At 55.3% G+C, this 25,561-nt stretch overlaps 8 protein-coding genes across 8 annotated transcripts; 4 read left to right on the forward strand and 4 right to left on the reverse strand.

Annotated features, from left to right (window-relative positions):
* Positions 1-2,021: 2,021 nt before the first annotated feature.
* tsp-5 (putative tRNA-splicing endonuclease subunit tsp-5) lies at positions 2,022-3,473 on the forward strand (the record flags this gene model as incomplete). Its single annotated transcript, XM_032023791.2, has 1 exon — positions 2,022-3,473. One exon carries the CDS (start codon positions 2,022-2,024, stop codon positions 3,471-3,473), a length of 1,452 nt encoding a protein of 483 aa, XP_031879461.2.
* A 7,889-nt stretch (positions 3,474-11,362) lies between these two features.
* Positions 11,363-13,688, forward strand: CGGC5_v009581 (uncharacterized protein; the record flags this gene model as incomplete). The annotated part of the gene is made up of 2 exons (XM_032023794.1): positions 11,363-11,463; positions 11,771-13,688. The coding sequence occupies 2 exons, from the start codon at positions 11,363-11,365 to the stop codon at positions 13,686-13,688; spliced, it is 2,019 nt and encodes a 672-aa protein (XP_031879454.1).
* A 929-nt stretch (positions 13,689-14,617) lies between these two features.
* ZPR1 (Zinc finger protein ZPR1) lies at positions 14,618-16,290 on the reverse strand (the record flags this gene model as incomplete). The annotated part of the gene is made up of 3 exons (XM_032023795.2): positions 14,618-14,703; positions 14,803-16,099; positions 16,162-16,290. 3 exons carry the CDS (start codon positions 16,288-16,290, stop codon positions 14,618-14,620), a joined length of 1,512 nt encoding a protein of 503 aa, XP_031879455.2.
* A 405-nt stretch (positions 16,291-16,695) lies between these two features.
* Positions 16,696-17,265, reverse strand: CGGC5_v009583 (uncharacterized protein; the record flags this gene model as incomplete). Its single annotated transcript, XM_032023797.1, has 1 exon — positions 16,696-17,265. The coding sequence occupies one exon, from the start codon at positions 17,263-17,265 to the stop codon at positions 16,696-16,698; it is 570 nt and encodes a 189-aa protein (XP_031879513.1).
* Positions 17,266-17,773: 508 nt separating this feature from the next.
* On the forward strand, positions 17,774-18,853 carry trm12 (tRNA wybutosine-synthesizing protein 2; the record flags this gene model as incomplete). Its single annotated transcript, XM_032023798.1, has 1 exon — positions 17,774-18,853. One exon carries the CDS (start codon positions 17,774-17,776, stop codon positions 18,851-18,853), a length of 1,080 nt encoding a protein of 359 aa, XP_031879512.1.
* Positions 18,854-18,973: 120 nt separating this feature from the next.
* Positions 18,974-19,742, reverse strand: CGGC5_v009585 (putative calcium-binding protein; the record flags this gene model as incomplete). Its single annotated transcript, XM_032023799.1, has 3 exons — positions 18,974-19,136; positions 19,234-19,552; positions 19,625-19,742. The coding sequence occupies 3 exons, from the start codon at positions 19,740-19,742 to the stop codon at positions 18,974-18,976; spliced, it is 600 nt and encodes a 199-aa protein (XP_031879511.1).
* An 899-nt stretch (positions 19,743-20,641) lies between these two features.
* Positions 20,642-21,847, forward strand: CGGC5_v009586 (uncharacterized protein; the record flags this gene model as incomplete). Its single annotated transcript, XM_032023800.1, has 2 exons — positions 20,642-20,823; positions 20,884-21,847. The coding sequence occupies 2 exons, from the start codon at positions 20,642-20,644 to the stop codon at positions 21,845-21,847; spliced, it is 1,146 nt and encodes a 381-aa protein (XP_031879510.1).
* A 1,211-nt stretch (positions 21,848-23,058) lies between these two features.
* Positions 23,059-24,417, reverse strand: art1 (Arrestin family protein 1; the record flags this gene model as incomplete). Its single annotated transcript, XM_032023801.1, has 3 exons — positions 23,059-23,301; positions 23,361-24,245; positions 24,340-24,417. 3 exons carry the CDS (start codon positions 24,415-24,417, stop codon positions 23,059-23,061), a joined length of 1,206 nt encoding a protein of 401 aa, XP_031879422.1.
* Positions 24,418-25,561: the final 1,144 nt, after the last annotated feature.

The raw sequence follows: 25,561 nt of genomic DNA on the forward strand, positions 1-25,561 counted from the left end.
CAAAAGTGCCCACACGAGTTGCAGTGCTTTCATCAAACCCTTTCAACTCCGTCCCACGTTTGTTGCCCAAAACAAAGTCACTTCCTCGACTTTGCCAAACCCCGCGCTCTCCAACACACCCATTCAACGTGCCATAACTGGAGACGCAAGTTCGCTGGAACTACAACGGCAGCTGGATTACCATGTTGGAGGTGAATGAGCCTGGTGTTGTCAATGTAATAACTTCGTTAACGCAACTACGTGGAAACAAACCTAACAGCTATCTAAAGTTCAAAATGCAAATTGATTTGATCTCTTTTATCACAGATCCCAAAAGCCTACGTGAATCCGACTTCGAGCTTCAATATCACGCACAGGCCAAATCTGGTAACAGGAAGCTGGGTGGTCGAGCCGTCTTCAGCGATGGCGGTGGCGGTGAGGACGACGACGCCGTGAATTAAGTCCCGCAGACAAGAATCAAGTTTTTCTATGCCTGAGCAGTTTCTCAGAGCCGAGAAAAGTGAACAAGTTGCTCATTATTGCCACAAAAAGGTGAAAAAAGTCGCGTGCCTGCGCAAGCAAACACGCTTGAAGACATAGTGAATCAAACACCAGGCTTCATCTACGCTAACCGCAAATTAAACCACCAATCCAAGCCCGGGAAGGCAATGAAAAGTTCCTATGCTTACTGAGCTTAAGAAGCCGCGGCCCCGCTTGACGATGGGGCATGACCGTCGAATCCATCGAACTGCCAGATTCATAGTAAGGTGATAACACGAAAGGTAGATAAGACCGCTTCTGCATCTCCGTATAAGCGCGGAATGTATCTCCAACCCACCATGGTCGTTTTCCTGAGCTTGTAACCATTGTTGTCCGGATGCTTGTCTCACATCTCACGGCATGTTAGTGGGCCGCGCACTCGCATCGAAGAGTCGTTCCACTAGTGAGGAGGAGACATGCTGAGCCCCTGTAGTGGACACTTTCGAGTAAAGAAAAAATAATCTACACCGAGCAAAGCACTGCTGTAATCGCGCAAGCCGCACTCTTGTTAGTAAGTCTTTCGTGTATCGCTCATATAAGGGCGCAGCTGTGGATGATAAGTCGAAGTCACAAGGGTTGCGGTTGGACGCTGCGAATAGAAGCGGCCCATTGGAGCCTTCCCCACTCGGCCTAGCGTCCCGCAGCGGTCGGATGACCTGCCCGCAAACCCCCGCACTTGCCCGAACCTTCTTGACATTCAAATTGATTCCGCACCTCAACAAACACCTCCGGTGGAGTGGCCGAGTGGTTAAGGCGCTGTGTTGTACGTATCTCCTCAAGATGCTCGTGTTCGAATCTGTTACTAACAATTTCTACAGTAGGTTATCATCTGATACCTCAAGCCCGCAGTGGGAAACCTCGCGAGTTCGAATCTCGTCTCCATCAGTACAATCTTTTTTTGCTAATATTCGCCATTCATTTTAGGCGCTTAGCTGGTGATCTCCGTATCATTTTGAATACTAGCTATCGGGTCACGGCCTTTATTCCTACTCATCTCCAGTCATGTTATTAAGCTGCGACGCACTGAGAGTATGATCTTGAGGTGCTTAGAGACACCATTACCCGAATCACGCACGTTCCCGAATCCCTCCATGGCCAGGGAAGCATTCCACAACGCAGCTTGATAAATGAAACTCTAAAATAGAGAATTCGAAGACCGAATCACCTGAACAGAATGTCAGCTTCGCTGACCGGTCAGCTTTATCATGCAGTATGACATGCCGGGCATGAATTGGCGGAGGCTCAATTAACAGTGGTCTTCCGGCTTCTTACCCGCTAATTTATTTCCATTGGCCCAAGCTCCCTGAACCGCGCCTGGCCCAAAATTTTCCGACCTGGAGGGGTTCCTCGGCGAAGACTCACACCCCAGTGCAAAGAACATTCACACCCCACGACCTGTTACGGAGACGGAGGGAAGGTCAATCGCAGAGTCCATGCCCTGAGCTAGGCGACGTCAAATTCGACGGAACCAAAAATCGCACTCCGACATCACCACCGCGAAAATGCCGCTCGACGACGACGACAACCCGACGGCGGCGCCCATCGCCCAGCCGAACAACGAGACCGGCGCTGGCGACGAAGCGGAAGACGAGGGCATCTTCGACATGCGCCTTTTCGCGTCAATGTTCAACAAGAAGGGCGTCGCGACCCAGGCCATCCGCAAGGGCCAGAAAGATTTCGAGTCACACGGTACGAAGGCACAAGAGAACCAGCTCGAGGCGAGTCGGCAGGTTATCGAGGAGGTTCTGAGCTACACCCGCGTGCACCGCGATGCGTGGAGCAAGGGCTGGTACTTCCCGGACTACTGGCCGGAGGCGCTTGAAGGCATTGTGGAGCGGGCCGATACCTCTGGGCTTGCGAAGCCAGAGTACCTGAAGGAGTTTCTGGCCGAGACGAGGCCGCTTTACGCTGAGGAGAGAGTCGTCGTTGTCGAGGAGCTGAAGGGACCTCAGGCGAAGAGCACGGGACGTGTCATCAGAGGACTCAAGGCGCCGAGGCCGGCGGTGGGAAAGTTGTGGCTCCTGCCCGAAGAGGCGCTGTTTCTGGTTGAGAGGGGTAGCTTGGAGCTCTGGTGGCCGTTCCGCGAGCTGAAGGACATTCTGCCACCGCCAGAGGTGAAGCTGGTTGAAGAGCAAAAGGAGAATGCTGAGAAGGGGGCGGAATCCGAGGATGAGTTCGACGTTGGCTTGCCTCTGAGTCTTCAGGCCGCATACTCACTCTTCATCGGCATGGATGGCGAGAGGGGCAAGATCTCATTGCCGAAATACCAGGTCTACTCACACCTGAAGCGGCTAGGATATCATGTTCAACGTGCGCCACGAGACCCTATGTCCCAGCAAACTCAACCGGAGCAACCGAAACAGTCCCTCTTGCAGTGGCTCGTCTCACTGCTGGACCGCGCCCCGGCCAAGCCCGCACCGTACGGGCCCCTCGTTCGACCAGGCGTCTACCGCCAGTACACCCACATCTACAAGCAGCTTGAGCTCTTGTCACGATACAAGCCCACGGCTCCGTCAGAAACGAAAGAGCCGGAGGACCCTTTTAAGGTGTGCTGGCACGTCTGGAAGCCGTCAAAACACCCCAACATCCGCGTGACGGACCTGCCGCCGCCCGATATCCGCATCGCCGTCGCGGACGCACGGGATACAGCCGTGCCCTCTTTCGAAGAGGTTTCCGCGCTGCTGGGCGCCTCGCCTTATGAACCGCCCGACCCCGTCGCGATGGCCGGCCCGGGAAGGATGTACCAGCGCCTGAGGCACGGCCACCGCAACGTCTTGATCGCCGTGGTCGACCGCGGACTGGTCAACTTCATGCGATTCGGACAGGCGGCGTTTGGGGAGGAGCAGCTGTATGAGCGCTTCGACAAGGGTGCGTTCCGAGGTGGAAAGGGCGGAAGAGGCGGCCGCGGCGGTCGGGGACGTGGACGGGGTGGTGGACGGGGCCGGGGTCGGTAAAAGAGCCCGGGTCCGGGCCGGAGACAGACAGAAGAAAAGACGGAGTGGCTGCATGGATCATCAGACGGCCTGGAATAGATACCCAACATCATGGCATGGCAGAATTGTGCGCTATGTCTAGACAGCCTCGCGGCTTTGAGTTTAAGGAGAAGGGCATCTGCTACGATAGATGATGATACGTTATGACATAAGAACCTTAATCTCCTTCATCCAAGACCAGTGAAAGACACTTGTCTTGAGCATCGTGGCAACATCCTCAAAGTTTTGACATAGTCCTGATCAACAGAGTTCATCAGTCATATGGGTCCGAACAACTCGATAACCCTCCGAACCACAAATCATCAACTGCTGCTATATTGTCTCAAGCCAGAATGAGTCATTGGCGAATTCAAGCACGCCATCGTGATTCAACTCTGCAAGCTGGCCTCTTCTCAACCGTCTGTATTTTTTTCAGGGCGCCTTGTTTGAACACGTGGGACAACTGCCCAGGCAGGAAACGATCTGAGCCGGCCGCAACGCAGAATCATTCGTCAAATATCTCGTTACGCTAAATCAAGGCTATTGTTGTCGACCTGCGTTACACAGGCTGCATATTACCTACATAATACAGTGGCACAACACACGCATTCTGCAGCGAAGATCTTCAACGCCGTCAAGGTTGTGTTTGAATTGCCTGGTTGGTTGCATCGGGTTGTGTTGGACGAGCTGAAAAAGTTCCTCACGTAAATCGCGTGATTTTGGCATAAATCACAAGTTTCACCTGCGTTCTGCCGCGGCGCGCAGCAAGTCTTGGCCAAACCGTCTGCGCAATCTAAATCAAGCAGAAATTCTGGAAGAGAATCATGTCTTGTGTGTTCTGTAGCTAAGCTAAACCAACTATCCCGCCGGCCCTGCTCGCCACTTTCCTGAAGGGGTCTCAAGTGCCGTGGGAGTGAATGCGCGCTGGCCTGTCAAAACGCATCGAGTTGCAGGGGGTGCTTGGGTTGGGTGGGTGGTGGTGGGTGTCAGATGCGATGAGACGCAAATCAGGAAGGAAGCATACGTAAGTTTCGACGGCATACAATCTTACTTTGAAGCCACTCATACAAACGAGAACATTGCGCGGATGAATGAATTGCACGGCTGGGCTGGTTCACTGCACAGCAAATCAATGACAGCCTATGCCGAGAGCCTCTCAGAGCAAACAGGGTTGCATGATGGGGTGGGCAGGGTGGACTTCTGTTCGCAGTCACATGGAAAAAAAAAGTCACTAGAAAAAAATGAGGCGCGATCGAAGGGAGGAGTTGGCAGGAGCAAGCAGGATGAGGGAAAAAATATTTGGGAGAGAATAATTGGGCTGCAGGGGTGCGAGAGGGCACGCAATCGTATCCTTTTTGGTTTAGGTTGGCAGCCAATCCAGGGTGCGAGTTTCTGGGCGCGAGTTTCCGGGTTCAGGTTAGTCAAAAAAGTTGATTGATGACTGGCGAGAGAGAGATTGGATTTCAGGTGAGGGGATGCGGGCATCTCTTTCTGCTCTATGCCCTTGGACCGTACAGTGAATGCTCCGTGGTCCGCTCTGCAACGTTCGATATGGGATGACACGTTCAATGAGGGTGACGCAGGCAATGTCGGAGTTGCTGATGAGCTGCTATCGAGTTGCATCTACTCAGCTTCCATGCCATGGAAAGGGGGACCGGAAGCCGTGGAGACGAGACCACCAAAGTCCCTCCTCAGGTGACAATTCCCATCGGCGGCGACAAGGGTGCGCGAGTGTGTTGGTTCTCTGGTGCAGCAATTCCTCAATGGACAGGACGGGACTGGGCTTGTTTTGATTGATTTTTGAGTTTCCCTTGCTGTTGGAAGTTGGGAACGAGCTCTCTGCCGCCCGGGTACTCAGTACCTGCGCTGGAGGTTTCTGGCGCCTGCAACTCTGGACCAATACAAGTCAACCCGAAAAGTTACTTATCTGTGCGGCTGCAATTAAGTCAGTGAGATGGATGAATCGAAGAGCCTGGCCGGGGTCGGGTACGGTCGCCTATCCCTTGTCGCTGCGCCGCCTCAGTGCGACGGCATATCAGCGGCGTCCGCATATGAACGAATACAGGCTCCCAACACACACCGCTTCATGGGAGTTCGAGATGGCTCAACTGGCTGTATGATGTGGCGTCGCATCATTATCACCGAAGAACTGTTATCTCGTTTCCAACGTGGATGGTTGGTTGGGACACGCCACTAGCAGAGTTATGCTTCGGGTCTATTATTACTTACAGGCAAGCTGCAAAACCAAATGAGACAGACATTTTTCTCTTTTTTTCTAAGTTGATAAAAATATTGTGAACCTGTTGATCGTACAAGCATCCAGACAGCTGTCGCATTCCCAATCAAGTATTGGAACGAACAAACGTTGGAGCGAGTCGTGTTGCGCCAGGATGCAAAACAATTGTTCTTCTCGGCAAGAAAAAATGTATGCGACAGCAGCAGGGTTCGAACCTGCGCGACCGAAGTCATAAGATAGGAACTGATTGCTAATTCAAGTCTTACCCATTAACCACTCTGGCATGCTGCCTTGCTTTCCGGCGACGATAGAGGTGCCCATCAAGGGAGCCCCTGCCGGCGGTGTCAGTAGTGAGCGACGTCGGGCGGGTGCGGATGTGGGCCGGCGGGGGCACTCCGCCTGCGCAGGGCGGCTACTGCGCGCTCGCTGTAATACCGGCCTGGCAGTGCCAGGAACGAATGAGGAACCCTTCAAATTCGAGTTTCGCCGCAGTAAAGCCCTCTATTGCGCTAAATTAGACCGCTCTGGATAGAGTTGCTTCTATGGCGGCCTGAAAGGCCGCTCTGCAACCCCCATAGACTTTGGAGTCAAACTTGGGCCTTCCCGGCCTCTGCGGCGTTGCACGGAAAGCGCGGGGCGGCAGAGGCCGGCGGGACATAGTCAATCACCTGGCACAGGCCTAATTTACAGGGACAGAAACAGGATGGAACAAGTGGTCTTGGCGGAGGGAAGGGGGTGGAGTTTTTGGAGCCTGCCTCCGGCATGTATTCTCGGCCTCAGTTGCTGACTTGAACCCAAGACAGTAACCGGGCCGTGGAAACAACGCTGCGTGACCGAAGATGAAGGGGGAATAATGCAGACAATGCCGAGGGACCGTTGGGTATTCAATCAGTGATCATACTGCATCATGCTTCCTAGTTTCGGGAGTTTCTTGATATGGTCGCTGGCTGCGTTTCGAGTTGAGGGATTGCAGATCCGCCCGTTTGCCAACAATGCTTTTTTATGAAGAAATAACCGCCTACAGAGCATGCGCGGGATCCCGCCCCCCTTTCCCGTTTGTTTTGGATGCGTTGGAGGTTGGGCGCGGCGGCGGGAGAAGCAAGCAACGAACGGGAGTTGCGCCGAGCGACTCACCACGCTCGGCGAGAAAAAGAGGGTTGGCATGACATGCTTATTAGCAATGCTACGGTGAGTTTGAAGCTGGGGTGGGTGCAGTTTCTTCTGTGTGTCTTTTTTTCCTCTCTCTTTCGACCGAGGGTAAAAGAACAAAACGGGACCCCCGGCGATGATGCGATTGCAGATGCGCTGATGCAGCGTCTGAACCGGAGATCCACCGGTAAAGTAATAATATTATTAGTTACAACGTGGGACATGGGGCCTGGGTCGGAGATCCAGGTTGGACTCGTCATCGCAATTCCCAAAGTCCCATCCCACTGATCCTGGATTTGGCGATGGCCGAATTTTTTTCTTACATGGCATCAGACACGATCGGTGATAAGGAAGGGGGGTGAGGAGGAGGGAGGGGACCATGGGGGGCAAATGGACGGAAATAGGAGCTGATGCGTTGTTTTCCTTTCTCTGGTAGGCCGCTCAAGCCGAGATTGGCGTAACCCGAAAACGGATGCGAAACGACCGATGATGGTGAAGAATAGAAGCAGTCAGAACCAACCCATCCAGTTGTTGTGAGATTTTTTGTTTTGGAGAGAGAGTGTGTGTGGCACGGCTGTTGAGGGCGCGGCGGTTGCGGTTGCAGTTGCGTCGATTGCATCGTTCAACCGGGCAAAGTTGCCGTCGACTCAAGAGGGGCCTTGTTGCGTGTTGTAAGGAACTGATTGCGATTGCCCCGTTCGGATCCTCACGTCCAGCCAAGAAAGAGCAGGTGAGAGAGAAGTGAGAAACAGAGGGCAAAAAACAGGCAGGGGTGGGCCGACATGACAAGAAATGCGTTTGTTGGCTGGCGCCCGGGTTGTCTTAGGTTGTGCTAGCCCAGGCTGTTGCAGTAATAATATCAAATAATGTACTTTTTTAGTCAGGTACGCATGTACATGTCAGAGATACCGATACAACAAGCACTGAGATGGGCGAGCATATGAGGGTGATAGCGCTAGATACGATACTCTCGGAAGCAGGGTAGGAATCGGAGAGGGGCATGGAGACTGTATCCGTAGTACGCAGTAGGCTTCGGGTTGAGGCCGGCAGTGCCCAACCTTTTTTCTTCACAAGAGCAACAACGGCACTGAATTTGAGTTGGGACATTGCTCATAGATAGACTGGATGCGGACAAGCCAACTGAACCCAAAGTGCGAAGTGAAGCGTCCTCTGTAAGAATAGATGCAATGTAATCAAAGCATTGGATGTACCTGGGACAGCTGTACCTCCTATTCGTAGTTTTATTAATGAAGGGCCTGGCCTTGCCTTACACAACGTAAACACCCAAGGTACCTTGGGCCTTTAGCAGGCAGGATATGGCACTGGCACTTTATCTCGCCATCCAATTGCCAAACAGCCGATTACACCAGGGCGTTTATCTTTCTGACTGTACCCCCTGGCCAGCGAGCACCCCCGCCTAAGAACGATACCAAACCAAACCAAACGAGAGGCGGTAGAGGACGCTAGGTCGCAACTCGGACTGGGATTGATTGGGTTTTACACGAGGTGGTACAGGGTGCGTGCGCAGTTGATCAACTTGACAGAGAGAAGGAGAAGGACACAGAAGGTTGACAGGAGACGCATGCCTGAGGTGTCCATGTCGATGGCGATGTCAGAGAAAATGAGTCTTGGGGAGTCATATGACCTACGCAGCAGATCTGGGCATGCAGCTCATCAGAGCATCAGAGCAAGGAGACGTGGCCTGCACCTGGCTTGTCAATCCGATCCAGCTGGCTGGGTCTGGGACCATGACCATAAGCAGGGCCTTTACGCCGTAGTGAAAATGAGAAGAAATGGCAACGAGTGGGAATGACTACCTCATCCGTCGTGGCACCCATGCACATGATAGAAGTTGGGGGAGGGAGCTTGGGCGGTACATGCTGGTGGGTGAGTGAGAACAGAAGTACCCCCGGGCCTTGGTATCATCCGTACTATGGGAAGTACTCTTGTACTTTTAGCCTGCCAGAGTCACTAAACTGGAACCAGGGCCGAAATGCATCGCGTTGAATGGCAACTCTGGTTGGCCTCGTCTCCCTTGGGGGGAACTAAGACCTGTCTCTCACCCTTGGACGATGGTCTGTACCTTGCCTTGCTTGCCTCACCTTATCCTCTCTATCTGCCAGAGGTGGGCGCCCACACAGACTAGACTTGGTGGTGATGAAAAAATTCCTCGAATTGCATGACGGTTGATTGATGCCGTGCAGTGTGAACTTTCGGGCTTTCCCCATTCCTTCGCATTCCCGAGCAAACGCAGAGGCAGTTAGGTTTATTGCTCACATTCACTAGACTTTCCCCCATCCCATCCCGTCCCTTTGACATCTCTGTTGTGAACACGGGCCCCCAATTTTGTTCCCTTCCCTCCAAGTAAGGTAACTAACACACATTCGTCTGTCAACCCGTGGGCTGCTCTGCTTGCCTTGCCCTTACCCAACACTGGATGGACTGAACCCAAATCGGGATCTATCTGCCTTATACTTTTTTTTTTTATCTCTACCTTACCGCCCAGACTACTGTATCCCTTGGCTGGGGTTTGCACACGAACAGCACAAGACAGACGTGAAAGTCAGTCTATATGTGCGGCGTCCACCACCCGGCCTCCTGCACTCACACTTTCCCTCTTACACCAACCACACATACGCAAACCAAACCAAACCTGCGCATGCTCAGCTCAGGTCGGACTCTCTGACTCCGCCAACTCTTCCGTGACATTCTCGACTCCATCGCCAACTGGGCAGTTCCGCGGAACAGCAGCGGCAGTTAGCTCCGCTGAAGACGGCCTCATTTCGTTTACCGCGCGCCGGAGGGCTTGTTTATCTCTTAAGGCCGCGCCATTGTCAGCAGCGTCCGTGCTTTGCGACATACGGCGTCGGTACCTTGCGACATTGTTACATGCGAATACTGGACCAAGTCCATCTCACCTGCTGCAGGTCGACGGACAAGTCTCTTGTCTCGTCGCGACGCCATTTCTTGACTGGGTGGCAGCAGTCACTAGAGTGTCAGCGACTGGAGACTTTACCTTACTGCAACAAAAAAAAAACTGGGACTCGCTGCCCAGCGCATCGCATCGCATCGCCTCTCGCCCTGAACTGGCTGAACTGACTGGACTCGCCTTTTGCTTGGCATTGGCTGCTCTCTGAGGTGCTTTCTCAATCAGGAACCGGGACGTAATACGGTCAACGGCAAACCTGAACCCATCATCTCTCTCTCTCTTTCACTCTCCCTCTTCCTCCTCCACCACACACCTCACTCTCTGAAGCGCGCCCTTCGCCTTACCTTGCCCTCTTCCATCCTCCATTACACAATAACGCCAGCCCAAAGTCTCCACTTCCCCCGGTCACATTCAATCTTGGCCTCAAACACGAACCGCGTCCCCCCGACCAGGCAAGACCAATCGAACCGTCATTCACCAACAGACTACGACTACCGACAATTCCCCTCTAAAGGTAGCCTTTTTGCCCTTTTTACACAAACCCACACCACATCATACCAACCCCTAAACCACACCACACACACGCACGCACGCATTCACTCACTCACACCCACCACACCTTGCCTCCTACACACAGTCCACGGCTCAACAACGCCTCAACCGACCAACCTTCACCACCACAACCGCGCCTTCCATCGCAGCAGACGGGCTGACGACGGACTCTTCATCGCTCTGCAAGAGCCAACTACGACTTTATCGCAATTGATCGCGGCCGCACGAGCGCCGCCCCTCAGAAACTCTGGCGGAACTCACTCCTCCATCGCCCGACCGCAGCCTGCCTCCAGCAGCGCCCAGCAGCACTGCAATGGAGACGACCGAGGTCGAGACGAAGCAGCCCTCCGTGGCCCCCTCAGAGCCGCAACAGCAGACTCCTGTTGCCGAGACTCCTACAACTGAGTGAGTTGCTCTTTTTCATTCTCTTCCCTTCACTGCCTCGCTTCATCAGATGGCAAGTTGCCTCTCTCAAGTTGCTTTATTCCCTCCCTCCATCCTCCCCCCTTGTGCTGAAGGAGGCCGACCGCCACGCTTGGACCAGTGGTGAAGTCATACACTGGTTCATCTCACCTGCCCTTGCTTGTCCTTTGACTTGGGGAACCACCAAGTTGCATTGGCAACCTCATCTGGCCTCCCACTCTTCTTTGCCCTCCTTGCTTAGTGGCATGGCTATGCGGCAACTTCACCCTCGAGAGTCGCTCCTTCCCCCCTTGGCCACTTTTAGTCCAGGCCACTACGCTACCTTAGGCTGCCAAAAAAAATCCTGCCAAACGTCAGCCTCTCTCGTCTCTACCCAGCACGACCCCTCCCTTAATTCAACAACCCCTCCAATCAATCAACCACCTCAACCCAAGCTGTCGTCAGCCCGCCACCCAAACACAATCTCAAGCTTTGAGTCTGTCAAAAACTCAATGCCCATTGTTTTCCCTTCGTTGGCTCCCTGTATCAATATATTGTCCTTTGCTTTGTCTATTCCCTCAAGCCATATACCCTGGTGCAATGATGCTGCGCCAATCCCGGGACAAGGGTTCAGCCAACCTAAACCCAGTTGTCAAGAATGAGACCCACGAGAGTCCGCCAGGGGAGCCATCAGGGCCATCCAGGTCAGTCACCAACAATCGTGCTCGCAACTCAGTTGTGGGTTGGCTGGCTCATCAGTCACAATGTGACTTCTTGGTTGCTGTTCTTGCCGAGTCACATGCCAGTACGGCCTCGCCCACAACTCTTGGCGCCTGCAGAGTTGAGCGGCATTTGGTGTCGTCATCAGGCCATAACTCATCTGAGTCTCCATATCCCTTGACTCTGAAAGTCTTTGTGTCGCCAGTGCGTCCACAAGATTTGAGTTTCAGCATATCTCAGCCCGCCCAATATATTTTCTTCATGCTTTTGGCTCATACTAACAACGGACAGGCCTAGTACCAATGGCGTTAAACCTCCCATGTTGGATGATGACGACACTGCCAACGATGATGACCTTACGCCACCTCCGGAAAACATGAGTCCGGTGTCGGGAAGCAACGAACGCGCTCTGGAAGACGAGATTGTTGTCGGCAACCGTAACGGTGCCCCCAAGTCGTCGCCACTTCGCGTCGTGTCAGAACCTGAGGACGAAAACATGGCTGACGTCGAGGATGAGCCTGTTGTGTCGCATTACCCCAAGCGCAAGCGTGCGTCTGTCTTCAATGATCTGGCCGAAGATAAGATGGAGAGCAGCCTCATCTCCGAGAAGGAAGGCACTCCCAGAGCAACGAAGCCCCGGAGACATGGACTCGGTGGCGTGAAGGGCGTTATCCTCGGTTACTGGCGAGATTCCCCCGTCCCCGACCCTAAGGGAAAGCATGCGGTCATTGGCTTCATCGATGTCCGCGATCGTCTCCGCACTCGCATTCAGCAAAACACCAGATTCGGCTCCCCCGTCTCCAATCTCGAATACCCCCTTCCCCCCGGTCCTGGCGGTAGCTGGGTTACCTTTGAACGGGTGGTGTTCGCCGACCACCTTGTAGGTTTGGATCATCATCAAGTCAAGGAGTACGTCAAGCTTCGGACAGACGCGTTCGACGAGACCGAGGAGGCACGGGATGAAGCGGAGAAGGCGGCCGCTAAGGAGGCCGTTCGCCGAGTTGAGGAGAACCCACCTCCGGAGGGCCAACTTGCACCTGCTATCGCTTATGGGGCCGATATTCCTGATCACGCAGTCAGCTCATCCCGTCCGGATTCGAAACGCCGTCGCACTGGCAGTGGTATCGGCACGATTAGCGGGGGACCTGTCCAGCCCCAACCGACGCGTGAGATTATTCCGACGCCTCAGTTCGACCCTCTGATGGGAACCAGACCCACCAGAATCATAGTCGGCTTCTGGAAGGGGTCCAGTGAGGCAGACCCGATTAACCGTCACGCGGTCTACGGTATCCTCGGCCAGAATGACATGTTCCGCGTCAAGGTCGCCCGCGAGACCCGCGACAAGCGATTCGTCGACGGAAACTTTCCCGTGGGTGCAGGTGCTTTGTGGATTCATTGGGAGGAGGTCGAGCTGGAGCCCCATTTGAAGAACCTCTCCCGCGCCGAGGTCAAGGAGTATTGCCGTGTTCGCCAATGGCAAATTGACCAGGGCGAGGCACCGGATGATCGTGCCAGGAACGAAACGCAGGCGGTCTTGGAGGCTCAGGCTCGCGTCGCCCAAGGATACAAGCCCGGTATGCAGCAGGTCATTCCCGCCCAGATCGTTCCCCAGCCCGAGGAGGATGTCGAGTCACTAGACACGAAGCCCGAAGTGCCCCAGGAACTGCGCCAGAGCCGTAGGACTGGACCAGGAGGCATTCGCCATTCTCTCCCCGACCTTGAGATTCGCCAATCGTCCCGCACACCGGTCGCTCAACAACAAAATAAGATCGATGCTAGCGCCCGCCGCGAGATTGCCCGAATCGAGGCTGCCCAGATGCGCACCGAGCGCTTCAATGCCGACCGCGATGCCGCCATGGCCGCTGCCGTAGCTCAACAGGCTGCGGTGCCCCAGCCCGTCCTCGCGCCCCCGCAGATCCCGCCCCAGGCCATGCCTAAGATGCCCGTTCCCAACGGCAATGGTCAGCGCATGAGCAGCCTCTTCCACGAACGCGACGAGATGCAGCGTCTCAACAAGGTCTGGGCCAGCCAGGAGGAGCACCGCAGCAGAGTTCAAGGCGAAGAGACCAAGTTCTACGCTGGAATCAAATACGAACGCAAGCAGAATGGGCCGTTTGTCGGCAAGCTCGTATCTCAGGGTACCATCATCAGCATCGACGGCGAAGACTACGTCGAGTACCGCGTGCTCACGAAGCCCAGCTTCTTCTGAGGAGTTGGGACTGTACTATACAACTTTTTTTCCTTCCCATTTCGGCGGCACTCGATGGGCCTGTTGACGGACCCCATCTCGGACTATCGGAACATGGCACTGGGGATTTTCTATGTGTGTTTTGATTTCCCTCGCAACACAAGAAGCGAGGCTCGGGCGACCGCGGTTCTTTCCTACTATACCCCTCTCAACTTTTCCTTACACTAATAGCACCGACGTCTTTGCGTGTGTGTATCAGTCGCCAGGTATCATTCTCGGCGCTACAAAAGTATTATTTCTTTTCCTATCGTTGTCATTCGCGCGAAATACTAGCGACGATCGCCTGGAGGAGAAGAGGGGCGATTATACCAGCGGATGTGGTTGGTTTTCTTTCTTTCTCTTTCAGTTGTCGCAACCTTCGCTCTCTGCCCTGATCAGCGCAGTTTCTTGTTGTCCGGAGGCGAGCCCCCCGACACCAATAATGGATTCAGATCACGTTGCTTTTACTTCAGAATGGATACCTCTAGGGAAAGGGGGCAAGGGAACCTATGGGAGACCAAAAGTGTCGCGACTTTTCAAGTCTGGATGGACACATTAAGGACACGGGGAAGGAGGGGAAATAGCGGAACCCGGTCAGCGGTCAGCGTTCGCTAGTTTGCACTTGCAATAAATATGGAATTCGCATGGAATTGTTGTGTTGTACTGTTGTCTGTGAGTGTGAATGTGAGGTGATGTCAAGATAAACCTCGTTGCGAGGCGGTTGACTGAGTCGTGGAACTAACTCTACGGCGTCCATGCTCATAACCAACGTGACTCGCGGCAACTCGGGCAATTTCCCGCATCTCACAACACAATGGGTAGCGAAGTGGCCATCTGTTGAATGATCATAACAGCCTCAAATCAATTCTTATGTAGTAAACCCTTGCCCGCCTGTCTATGCGTAGGTATCATCATGTACGTGACTTTTTAATCCCATGCTCGCCGCCGTCGTCACCGCCCTGGAATCCAAACGCGTCCTGAAGCTCCCTCTTGGCTCCTAAATGAAGAAAAAGTCATAAAGTCAGAATTCAAGATTCAGCGTTTTTTTTGCGTCACCTGCCCATGTTGGCATCGAGGATCTTGTCAAACTCAGCACCTTTTTTCTCTTCTTCCGTCTTCTCCGCGGAAGCAGCGGCGGCATCGGCGGCAGCGTCCTCCTCGTAGCCCTCGACCTTCATGTCCTTCAGGCCGAGCTCCTCCTCCTCCTCGTCCGTGCGGTCGTAGTACTCGCGCTTGATCTGCGGGTCCGGGGCGGGGGGGTCGACGAGCGGCTGGACGAAGCTGCTGGCGAGGGGGTCGGTGAGGACGATGGTGAAGGGGCGCTCGCCGTTGATGGCGGCATCGAGGCCGCCGAAGAACTCCTCCCACTTGGCCTTCTCCTCGGGAATGAGGGAGTCGCCTCCGCTGGAGGCAGAGTTGCCGTTGGCCTCGAAGATTTGGCTGCGCAGGTCGTCGCGGACCTGGGTGAGGAGACCCTCGATGGTGGTGAAGCGGCCGCCGAGGGTGCCGGGGTTGACGGCGAGGTTGAGCTCCGGGCACTCGAGGGCGCAGGTCTCGGACTTGAGAATGTCGCGGGCGAGGTCGACGGCGCCGTTGGAGATGGAGATGACAATCTTCTCGCCCTTTTCGGGGATCTCGCCGCCCGTCTTGACGTCGTTGGAGCGGTAGCCGCAGTCGTCGCAGACGGTGGACATGAGGACGACCTGCTTGAAATGGGGGATGTCGACCATCTTCATGTGGGTGGTGCAGGGGTGCATGCAGCCCGGGCAGGTGGCGGGGAAGCTGTAAACCTCGTTGGGGATGATGTCGCCCTCGGCGGTAAGGCCAGGGTTGGCAGCGGCGGCGGCGGCCTCAGCCTGGGCGGCGGAGATGCCGAGAGCCTCGTTCTGCTCGGGGGTGCGGAGGTACTCGTGCTTCTCCCACTTGCCGACACCGTCCTTGAGATCGGGGGTGATGAAGGAGTTGCCAGCGGGGTCGTCGACGGTGACGCGGAAGGGGAAGGAGGAGCCTTCCAGCATGGCGCGGCCCTTTGCGATGATCTCAGCGATCTTGGGGTAGACTTCAGGCATCTGCTCCTTGCGGGCCTCTTGGCCGAACTCAAGGTCGTTGATGATGGTGGAGAGGAGACCCTCGACATTTGTAAGCTGGCCCTTGCCGGCGGGGACCTCGAGGTCGAGCTCGATGAACTTGACGGTGGCGGTGTCGGACTTGACGACCTGGCGGGCAAAGTCCTCCATGGCGGTCAGACGGAGCTCGTAGTATGTGCCCTTGGGCTGGATGGAGCCAGCGGGCTGGACCTCGCTGTTGGCGAAGCCGCACTCTTCGCAGGAGAAGGACATGAGGATGATTTCGCGGAAGTAGGGGATCGAAGTGAGAAGGAGTCTGGTGTTGCCCTGGGAAATAGTAAGTTTACTGTTACACTATTCGAAGGTCTGGGGAGCAAGGGTGGACGTACATTCTTTCCGCAGTTCATGCAGAGAGACTCAATCTCCTCGACGACCTTCTGGTCATCGTCGCCAGCGACCTTGTCGCCGATGGCCTGGAAGAAATCCGACGGCGTCGTCTTGGACTCGGAGGCAGCCATGATGACTGATTTTTGTGATATAAAATAAGCGCAAATCCTCTATCTGTGTGTTTCGTGTTGGTGTCTTGCACTGCGCGGGGTGCCTTCTTCCTTTTTTATCGCTGGGAGGGCAACTTTTTGATGTCGGGCGCAAAGTGACTCGGTGGGATGGACGATGGCGGGGTCTTGAAATTTTTGGAGGGGCAATGCCGCTGCAACCCTGCACGCTGTGTGTCATTGTGCGGGTCCTTTTGCCTTGAGAGAGCTTCGAGAATATTCCCGAGGATAGCCCGCCACCGCTGGCTGCAGGCTGGTTTGTCATATGGGCGCGTGCCGCGACGCAACCCGAGGGGTGCTCGAAGGACCTGGTCTGAAAAGTCATATGCTGTAGTTTGATTGCATTTTACGCGACTGCCGAAGGTTTCTTCATCGCGCAAAGTCGGCAAGACTCAGACTCCTGCCGCTGGAGGATGAAGTCTTGGCTTGGCTGAGCAGAGCTTGCAGCCCGGCCTTTCGGTTCTTTGCGCGCTTCTTGCTGCTCGAGTTGGCCGATGCAGGCTTTGCCGCCTCGGCTGCCGCAACATGCTGACCCTTGGGAGGGAGTTTCTCAGACTTTACCCGACGTCTCACAACCGGTGGCGCGGGAGGCAATGAGATCTTGGTGGTGGTGTTGCAGTTTCCACAGGCGAAAAGCTTGCGCATCCCTGACCGCGTAACCTCATCCCTAACCTTGGAGTCTGTCGCCTTGACCGCGCGCCGCTTCTTCCTCAGAGCCCTCTCGGTTTCCATCTTGAGAGTGGTTCCTTGCCCGGGGATCATGATGTGCCCACACGCGCCGCAGACGTGTTGTCGCCGGACGTCGTTCTGCTCGACGTCGTTGAGGAACATGAGCTCGTTGTGGTGGCTCATGAGATGGGCCGACGTTTCGGGGGCCGAAGCCCGGAGAAGATGGGCTGCATCGTTCAGGAAGTTCAGGTGAGCGGGTAACGTGTCCATTGTCGCTTCTGTCGGTCTATTTCGGTGTGGGAGGAAAGCAAAAGATGGTGAAGTTGCAGAATGCCATGAGCGTCCCGTCAACATCGGTTTGATGGCGCCCCACTCGAGGTTAGCGGACCTCAGGGTGCCAAACAGGGGTCCAGGTCGTTGCACCCCCCTGCAATAGTCGTCTGAAAATACGCTCGCCCACATCCATGGAAGTTGGTGAGATTGTCAACTACATATCTAATCTACTTATTTCTACACAGCTTTGCTGTTGTCAGATTCAAATAACTTTGGGAGTAACTCCGCAATTGTACAACGCCAACAGAGAGGAATGGCGTCCATCAAACCACCACAAGCGTATAAACCGCGAGGCAAGAAACCAAAGCCAGAAAACCCAATCATCGCAGCAGCAAGAACATGGCTCAATTCCCTGCCATCCCAAGCACAACAATGGAGCAGCGAAGACGACCTCCAAACTCTTCTAAATGAGCAAACTCCAAAGCGGTATACCACTTACAACCCAATGGTCCTTCTTCCGAGCGGCAGCTTCAGCAAGGGGCAGTGGCCCTCAATATTGAGCCACCCAGACATCAGCGATGAGAAACTTCATGAGCTCTGGGAAGCAGTCCTCCACGAGATTTCCATTACAGGGGTTGGCAAAGTAACCCACCTTGCTGTGAACGAAGGCATCCCTCCGCAAAAAGACTCACAAACGGAAGGCGCGTCTGAAGATGACGGCGAAAACGTACTCAGATCTCCAAGCGGACTGAAGATCCTCCACGGAGACTTTGGTCTCTCTGTCCAGACACCAAGTCCGTCGACAGAGGACTTTAACGCAGCCTTCTGGGTGTCTACCAAACAGAACGGCATATACCAGACATGGGCTCCTCGGTATACAATGTTCAGCCGCGGCAACATCAAAGAGAAAGCCCGCCTGCTCGATTTCCATAGGAACGTCAACGAACAGCCCCAGCGCACATTGTCAAAGCCCGCTCACAACTTCTGGGGTGTTGATCTATACGCAGGCATCGGGTACTTCAGTTTCTCGTACGCGAAGCTCGGCATGAAGGTCCTCTGCTGGGAGCTCAACCCATGGAGCGTCGAAGCTCTGCGCCGCGGCGCGATAGCCAACGGCTGGACTGTTAAAGTGATACAAGGGGCAGATCTTCAACTACCCGCCCAACAGCTCCTGGCAGGGGACGAGCAGATTATCGTCTTTCTCCAGGACAATCAGCAAGCCGCCCGCAGGATTCAGGAGATGCGCTCGTCAGAGAGATGGGTCTCTACGCTCAGAAACATCCTCCACATCAACGGCGGCTTGCTCCCTACCAGCGAACCCATCTGGCAAGCCGCCTGGGACATGCTGCCAAAAGAGGAATGCCGCTGCTGGGCCCATCTCCACGAGAACGTCGGCGTAAACGACATTGAAACCCGCCGCGCCGAGATCCAGCGCCTCTACGACAGCTTCGCGGCGGCGGACCCAGAAGACAGACGAACGGCGGCAGTTGAGCATGTGGAATTAGTCAAGACGTACGCGCCCGATGTATGGCACTGCGTCTTTGATGTGTACATTACAAGCCCGGACTCCCGGCTTGATAGGTAGTGTTGTTACATGGACATCGTCAAAAGTACTTCTTTTGCTCTTCGTTCAATTCGTCACCTTCGTCCTCCTCGCCCCCCTCGTGCGTCAGCCCGCTCCCTCCCCGCCGTCTCAGAGACGACGCTATGACCGCCTAAACTTTTGCGGGATGTTGGCCTCGACGACGGCCATGTGGTCCAGCTGCTCTAACCTCTCCTGCTCGTCCTCCATCTGCTCGTGCTTCTTGAAGTGCTCAATGTCTTCGGGGTGGGTCAGGTCCTCGAGCTTGGTGTTTTCGTCGTGGTATCTGCGTCACGTCCCCTGTCAGCTCTCTTCTTCGCTTCGCCCGTAACCCAGCAACCGGGGCGGGCTTCTTGTTGTGGCGGTGTGTGGTAAAAACTCACTTCTCCCAGTGATGGATCTCGTACTCGTACTCGTCGTCGCCGTGGTGTCCCGGTCCCATCCCGACGTCCGGCAACGTCTTGCCCGCGCTGGTGAAGTCATTCCACTCCTGACGGTCGACGTGGCCGTCCTGGTTGTGATCGAGCAGCAGCATGAGCTCGTGCAAGATCTCGAAGCGCTTCTCTTCGGATACGTGGTGGTTCGAGTCGTCGAAGAGGCCGTAAGTGCGGAGGATTTCGTCGCCTTGCCACACGCCGTCGCTGTTGTAGTCGTGCAGGGTAAAGAAGGAGGCCGAGTCCCAGCCCTCCATGTGATGTTCCTCTATTCAAGGACAAGGCATCTTGTCAGCAGGTGTTTTCAAATTGGAACGTGGTTGCGCCGTAGATAACCTACCAGCCATGTGTTTTGTCATCCAGTCGGCGTGCTCGTCTACCATCGGCTTCTGGCTGTGGTCGCCATGCGCCAGAGCTCGACTGGCGAGCGCCAAGATCGCGAGGTTGATTGTACGCATCGTTTCGTTTTGTTTTGTTGCTGTTGGTGATATCTACAGAGTCGAGAACTCTCCAAAGTTTCGGGGGCGAGGAAGCTCGAGGAGGTCGGGCGTTTGCGCAGAGAGAACAAATATACACAACGGAACGGCGGGTGGGGGGAGTTCGAAATCCCGAGGTCGGAAAGGCTAAACCGCAGAAACTCAAAGATCTTAGATCTAACACAGGAATACTTCAATGGCCGGGGTAAAGGTCCTGCTGGAGGCGCGCGACGACGGACACAGGAATGCTGGCTTTTTTTCTTGGGGGGTGTGCAATGGGGAAAATGGAAGAATCGGAGGAACAGGTGGCGTCTGCCAATGGCTTTTCCCCTTCCCCAAAGGCTCCCCAAGCTGCGCGTTCCAACTCAGGGGGTGGGTGGGTGAGGTGAGGCGTCCCGTCTCTTCGGGGGCCGGGACAGATGCAAGGATCGGCGATTAACAGGGGGCCCCACGACGTTTGGGAGGTTCTGGACTCTTGGGCAGCGCCTTTCGGGTGGGAGGCGGGAAGAGCCAGCAGCAGCTGTGCTAAATTCTGCGGCGGCCGCGTGCCAATTAAGCTTCCCGGTGACGCAACATTCCCGTTTCTCTACTTTTACGGATACACTAGCAAACATCAGACTTCCTTGTCAACTTTTTTTCAATGCCCTTCAAAGCTTCCTTTGATGCATAGCACATTCGAAACGATACTCAACGTCGCCGGCTACACGCGTTAAAGATCCCGAAACAACCATCGATCTCGTCCAGAAAGCCGGGACGAAAGCTTTGTTCTGAGAACCGAAGGATTCAGGGTCCGATCTCACGGCGCGTCACGACGCGTCTGGCGCAACCTCGTCAACCACCCACCCACAAACCCGGGTCACACCCGACTCGAAGCCATCGCCATGAACAGATCAATAGAGCAGACTTTGCTCTCGCTGATGCCACAACATGGCCCAGCTCTGCCTCCGTCCCTGGTCGAGCTGGCCGGCTCCCTGCTCGCCCAATCGCGGCATCGTGCAAGCACGCTAAAGGCAGATGAAGAAATTGGCCGCTTATACGCCTGCGCCAACATTGCTTGCGACAGGTATGCCTCCTCTCCTCAACTGCACCGCTCAATGCAAGCTTAACTAACATTGTCTCCCAGACTCAAAATCACACTAAACCTCCCACCAATCGAGCCCCGCCCCCCGATCCCTCCAAGAATCTACAAACGCCTCTACGCCCACCTCGACAACATCCTCCCCAACTCCGCCCTCAATCGCACCCCCGGCAAGAACGGCACTCCGCGCACCAGACAACGCCACGGCGTCGACTCGCCCGTCCGCACGCCGCACCGCCCGACCCCCAACAAAGACCGCTCCCTCTCCAACTTCCGCTCCCCGGCCGCCGGCGCCGGCGCGAACCCGAACGCCACGCCGTCAAAGTCCACCGGCAAGGCCGCCTTCCCGTCTGACAAGTCCGGGCTGCACTTCTGGATCCAGCCGACGATTCGGTACATGTGCAGAGAGGCGAAGCAGGCGCACCTGGCGCCGACGATGCTCGCGGGCATGGAGTACATCGTCGTCCCCGGCGGGTTGCGCACGCGCGACGGCTGGGTGAGGGAGAACCTCGCCGCCTTATGCGGGGCGGTCTTCTTCTTCGTCACGCAGCAGGTGAAGAAGCTGGCGGGCGGCGAGGACATTGACCGCGAGTCGTACGTGCCGACGAGGAAACTCATCATGGGCCTTTTGGAGAAGGCAAGGGAGGAGGTTGACGCCAGGGGCCTGGACGACGACGAGGCGTGGGAGGGATGGGCGCAGGTCAAGCCTAAGGAGTTTGACGCTGCCCTGAAAGAGGTCGGGGACCGGGGCTGGTTGGAGGCGGATTGGTATCGCAGTCTGGGCGATGTGATTGAGGCGGGGAATGCGATTGCGGAGAGCCGAGGGGGCGAGAAGAGCGATTCGTACAAGACGGCACCGGTCCGAAGGGCGGATACGATGTTCCAGGACCGGTACGACTTTTTGAGTGAGAAGAAGCGGAGGGACTACAGGATATGGAAGGAGAGCATTCTCAGGCGCATTGACATTATGGAGAAGGAGGGCGCTGATGAGATGGAGGTGGACGGCTAGAGGTGGACTGCGCAATGAAGACGCCTCTATTAAAGCTTCATCTCTAGAGTAACGAAGGTGCCTATTAATTGAAAGACATATCACGGAGTGTCCTTAAACACTCCACGACTCAGAATGAAGCTAAATGAAGGCAACTTCTGTCTTGAAATGTGTGAAGCTCACGGCATAAAGATGAGTAGCGATGCCACCTGTCACCATGTCCTCCTCATGACATGTTCCACAGGACTGACAGCTCGTATACGGATACCCCGAATGAGCAACCGGCATCCTCCCCAGTATCGCCCATACGAGCAGCCGACCTCCACCCTTTTCCGCAAAGAGGGGCGTAGGCCCGGACCTGCGTTGGAGCGGGCCTCCTCCACATCCAATGCTTCCCCTTTCCCTCCGTAAAAATAGCTCCCGCCTCCGCGTGCCGCAGTATCATGCATGGCAACGCTTCGGGTCTGGAGTCATTTTTTTCACAAGATGGGATTCATATACGGTTCACGAGTCTTGATGTGTCCTCGTAGCAGCATATTGGCTTCATTCAATGGCCCTCGAAATAAGCTCAAGTTAAGCTCACTTGTTGTCGCAAATAGAATGGCTCAAGTGGGGTGAGATCTTCACCCCAAGCTGCGTCTCTTTTACAACTCTCATTTGTGTTTAATATGTACATCGTAAAACAAGCCATCTGCCCTTTCTCTGTTGCAACTCGCAAAACCGCCCCTGGCCAGGTCGTCATCTCATAAAACGTGTCCAAACGCGCTCCGCCAAAATGCTGAAAGGCCCCGTTTCGTTGGTCTCCCAAGCAAGTGTCCTTCAGCCGGAACACCCCCGCCAACGCCGTGCCGTGATGATGCCACTCCGCCGATTAAACCGCGCTGTCAAACGCCGACGCGCAAGTCCTGAGATTAAAGCAAGACACCATTCGCCGAGGGTCGTCGGTGTTTGCCCATCAATCATCTCGTTCCCAATCACTCAGGTCCTTCTTCTCGGCACAGCTCTTCTCCAGACGACGTCTTCACCACAAGTCGTTTTCTCTCATGGGCCGTGGGTCACGCATCCGGCTTAAATCTGAGAGCTGATTTTATCAGCCAAAAAAGCCGGCTGTCGCTTGCCATGACAGGATGTGTTACCGGGGCCGCAATACGGCCGGCTCTATACCCTGCAGCCCGGCGCCAGGATGCACGCCACACAGTCCGTTCACGCATTCCTTCTTCGTCAGGCGCCCTTCACTCGATTAACGGCTTCTTCTGCCCTGCGACCAAACAGAGGCCGAGGGTTTTGAGCGATTCCCGGTCGTTCGCAAGTACAATCGCTCGCGCTGGCAACATCGGGTTATTGGGGTCGACATGCGACGCATCCTTGGCGGCCTGTTCGATGGCGTCCATCTCCTCTTTGCACGCTTGCTGGTCCATGGGGCAAATGACGAGTGGTTGCCTCACGGTCAGATCCCTCGTGGAGCTTAGTTGTGCCTATGGAGTATTGTGAGTATACCAGTAGCAGGAAGGGGGCTAAAAACGTCATGTCCTACCTTGACAGTTAAGAAAAATTCAATCTTGTATAATGTTGAACTTGTCGTGAAAGAGGTGACCTCGTACAGCGGAAAGGCGGGCTTCCCTCGCCGAATGATGCCGTCAGGGTCGCGTAAGTCCTTGGAAGGGAAAACCAGTCCAAGGTTCGTGGCGTATCCAGCCTCTGGCATTCTCGTATTCACAACCTGTTGGTTCTTCGCAATTTTGTTGATCTTCTTCGACGGCTCGTCTCCCTCCGGATTGTACGTAATTTCCTCCTCGATGGCGACGGTGATCTTCTGAATCGTAACCTTTAACGCTTTCTTCATCCAGTCGGGGTTCGGTACTAGCTTGATATACACTGTTATTGGATCGAGCGGTCCGTAGCTCCACTTGGGGACTGATATTCCCAGCGTGACGACGCTCGCATCGCTGACTTGTCGAGATTCGGGCTTGTTGTACATGCCAAAGGTCGACAACGTATCGTATCGCTGCAGCGGTATGGGGAAAGAGTATTTGTTCTGTAATGTGTGGCCTTGTTGTACTGTCACAACGAGCTCGTAGTATGTTTCGGCCGTTCGGCTGGGTAGTTGTAGGGAGGCTGGGGGTATTCGTCGGTTCGTCTCCTCGCCGCCTCTTCCGAATGGTATGAACAGGACGAATGGCAGGTCCATTGCGATGACGCTCTCGGCCTCCTTCCCTGACTGGCACCGAAAGAGCAGAAGCTCCTTGCCGACCACGTCTGTTGTCTCCCTTCTCGGGGTACCAAGATGTCGTTTCGCGACATTCTCAGCAGCGGGGTGTATCGTCTCTCGTCGCTGTAAACATATGCGCACTAGGGAGATGGCGACGGGCATGGAATAGCCCTGGGATGGACGGATTTCGACTTTGCCTTCGACTCGGGGCTGTATCGCGAGGCGGGGTTGTGTCAGTAAGCAGGCGCATCGGACTGGAGACACCAGCCTCCCGACGTCATCACGGAGTGGAGGAACAACGTACCAGCGTCGCGGAGATGCCAGGATAGCCTACGAGAAAGCTGCTGTTGGGGGGACCGGAAACCCTCACAAAGGCGGCCATGCTGGCAGTATCGCCAGATCTGGATCGAGGTGTCTCTTGTCGGCGGCGGGGGAGTGGTGACGAGGGGGTTTGGCGGATGATGGAGATGAGGTTCTCATGTGTGTCTGTGGGCGGCAGTCGTGCGTCTTAGGCGCTGCGCGCGTTGCCGCCTGGTGGTGGGTGTGGGGTCGAGACAGTTGCAGTTTGTCCAAGCTGTCGGGGACGTGCAGGAACAGCAGAGCGCAAGGCCAAGCGGCGGCATTACATGGACGGATTGACAGTCGGGTTTTTGGCCTGTGTTGGGCGTTCGAGGGGCGTTGTGGGGATGATCGAGGTAGCGCGCAGCCCGGTCGAGGGAATAGGCGGCGATGACGGGAATGGGCGCAAAGGTTCGGAGGTGGTTTGGAGGAGCGGCGCCCTGTCCCGCAACGGTGCGAAGATGTGGCCGGCGGACGGGTTGTTGGAGAGAGTAGCGTGTGTGAGATGCGAGAGATGGGCGGGATGGCAGGCAATAGAAGAGAAGAACACCTCAGAGGAACGGCCTCCGGATCACCCAAGGTGGTGAAGGTTGTGTACCTCGAGAACGTGAGTAAGGTAGGGTAGCTCTGAGTGGTTGCAGTTCGGGCTGATGCAGCTTATTTTCGCTTCTGCATCGATCTTCCCAAGTCCATAAGCAGACGCAGCAGCTGGACTCCCATGCGGTGGCAGCAGCACGCAAGGCTCGTCAGTCAGACAGACACAGATCAGGCCAGGGAGGCTGTCGCTGCCGGAGCTGTTGGCTGGCGGCAGGGTGTTTGTATGTGTGTAAGGTAGAGACTAGAGAGAGAGAGGGCGAGGGAGGTGGTGGATGTGGATTGCGAATGGAGTCGTGCAAGTGGCACTTGCAGCTTGGCGGTTGAGGGTGCGGTGGAGAGAGAAGAGACCTAGACCTGACCGGGAGGAGGTGGGAGGGACTTGATCCTGACCCGACGGGGGTTTGATGCGGGATACACGGTCCCTTGATCGATCTCTCTCGGGTCTGGTTCTGCCTCTGCTTGGTTCGTGACCTTTTTGTTCCTGTGGTTTTCCGTCTCTTTCTTTTCCTTTAAAGAGGTGCTGGGCGCACACTCAGCTTCGTAGGGCCCAAGTACTTTCAACTTGTATTGGGATGTATCGTCTGCAATTC

The sequence above is a fragment of the Colletotrichum fructicola genome (assembly GCF_000319635.2).
Source record: "Colletotrichum fructicola Nara gc5 chromosome Unknown KSG_Nara_v1_contig05, whole genome shotgun sequence".
In the NCBI taxonomy this organism is placed as follows: Eukaryota; Fungi; Ascomycota; class Sordariomycetes; order Glomerellales; family Glomerellaceae; genus Colletotrichum; species Colletotrichum fructicola.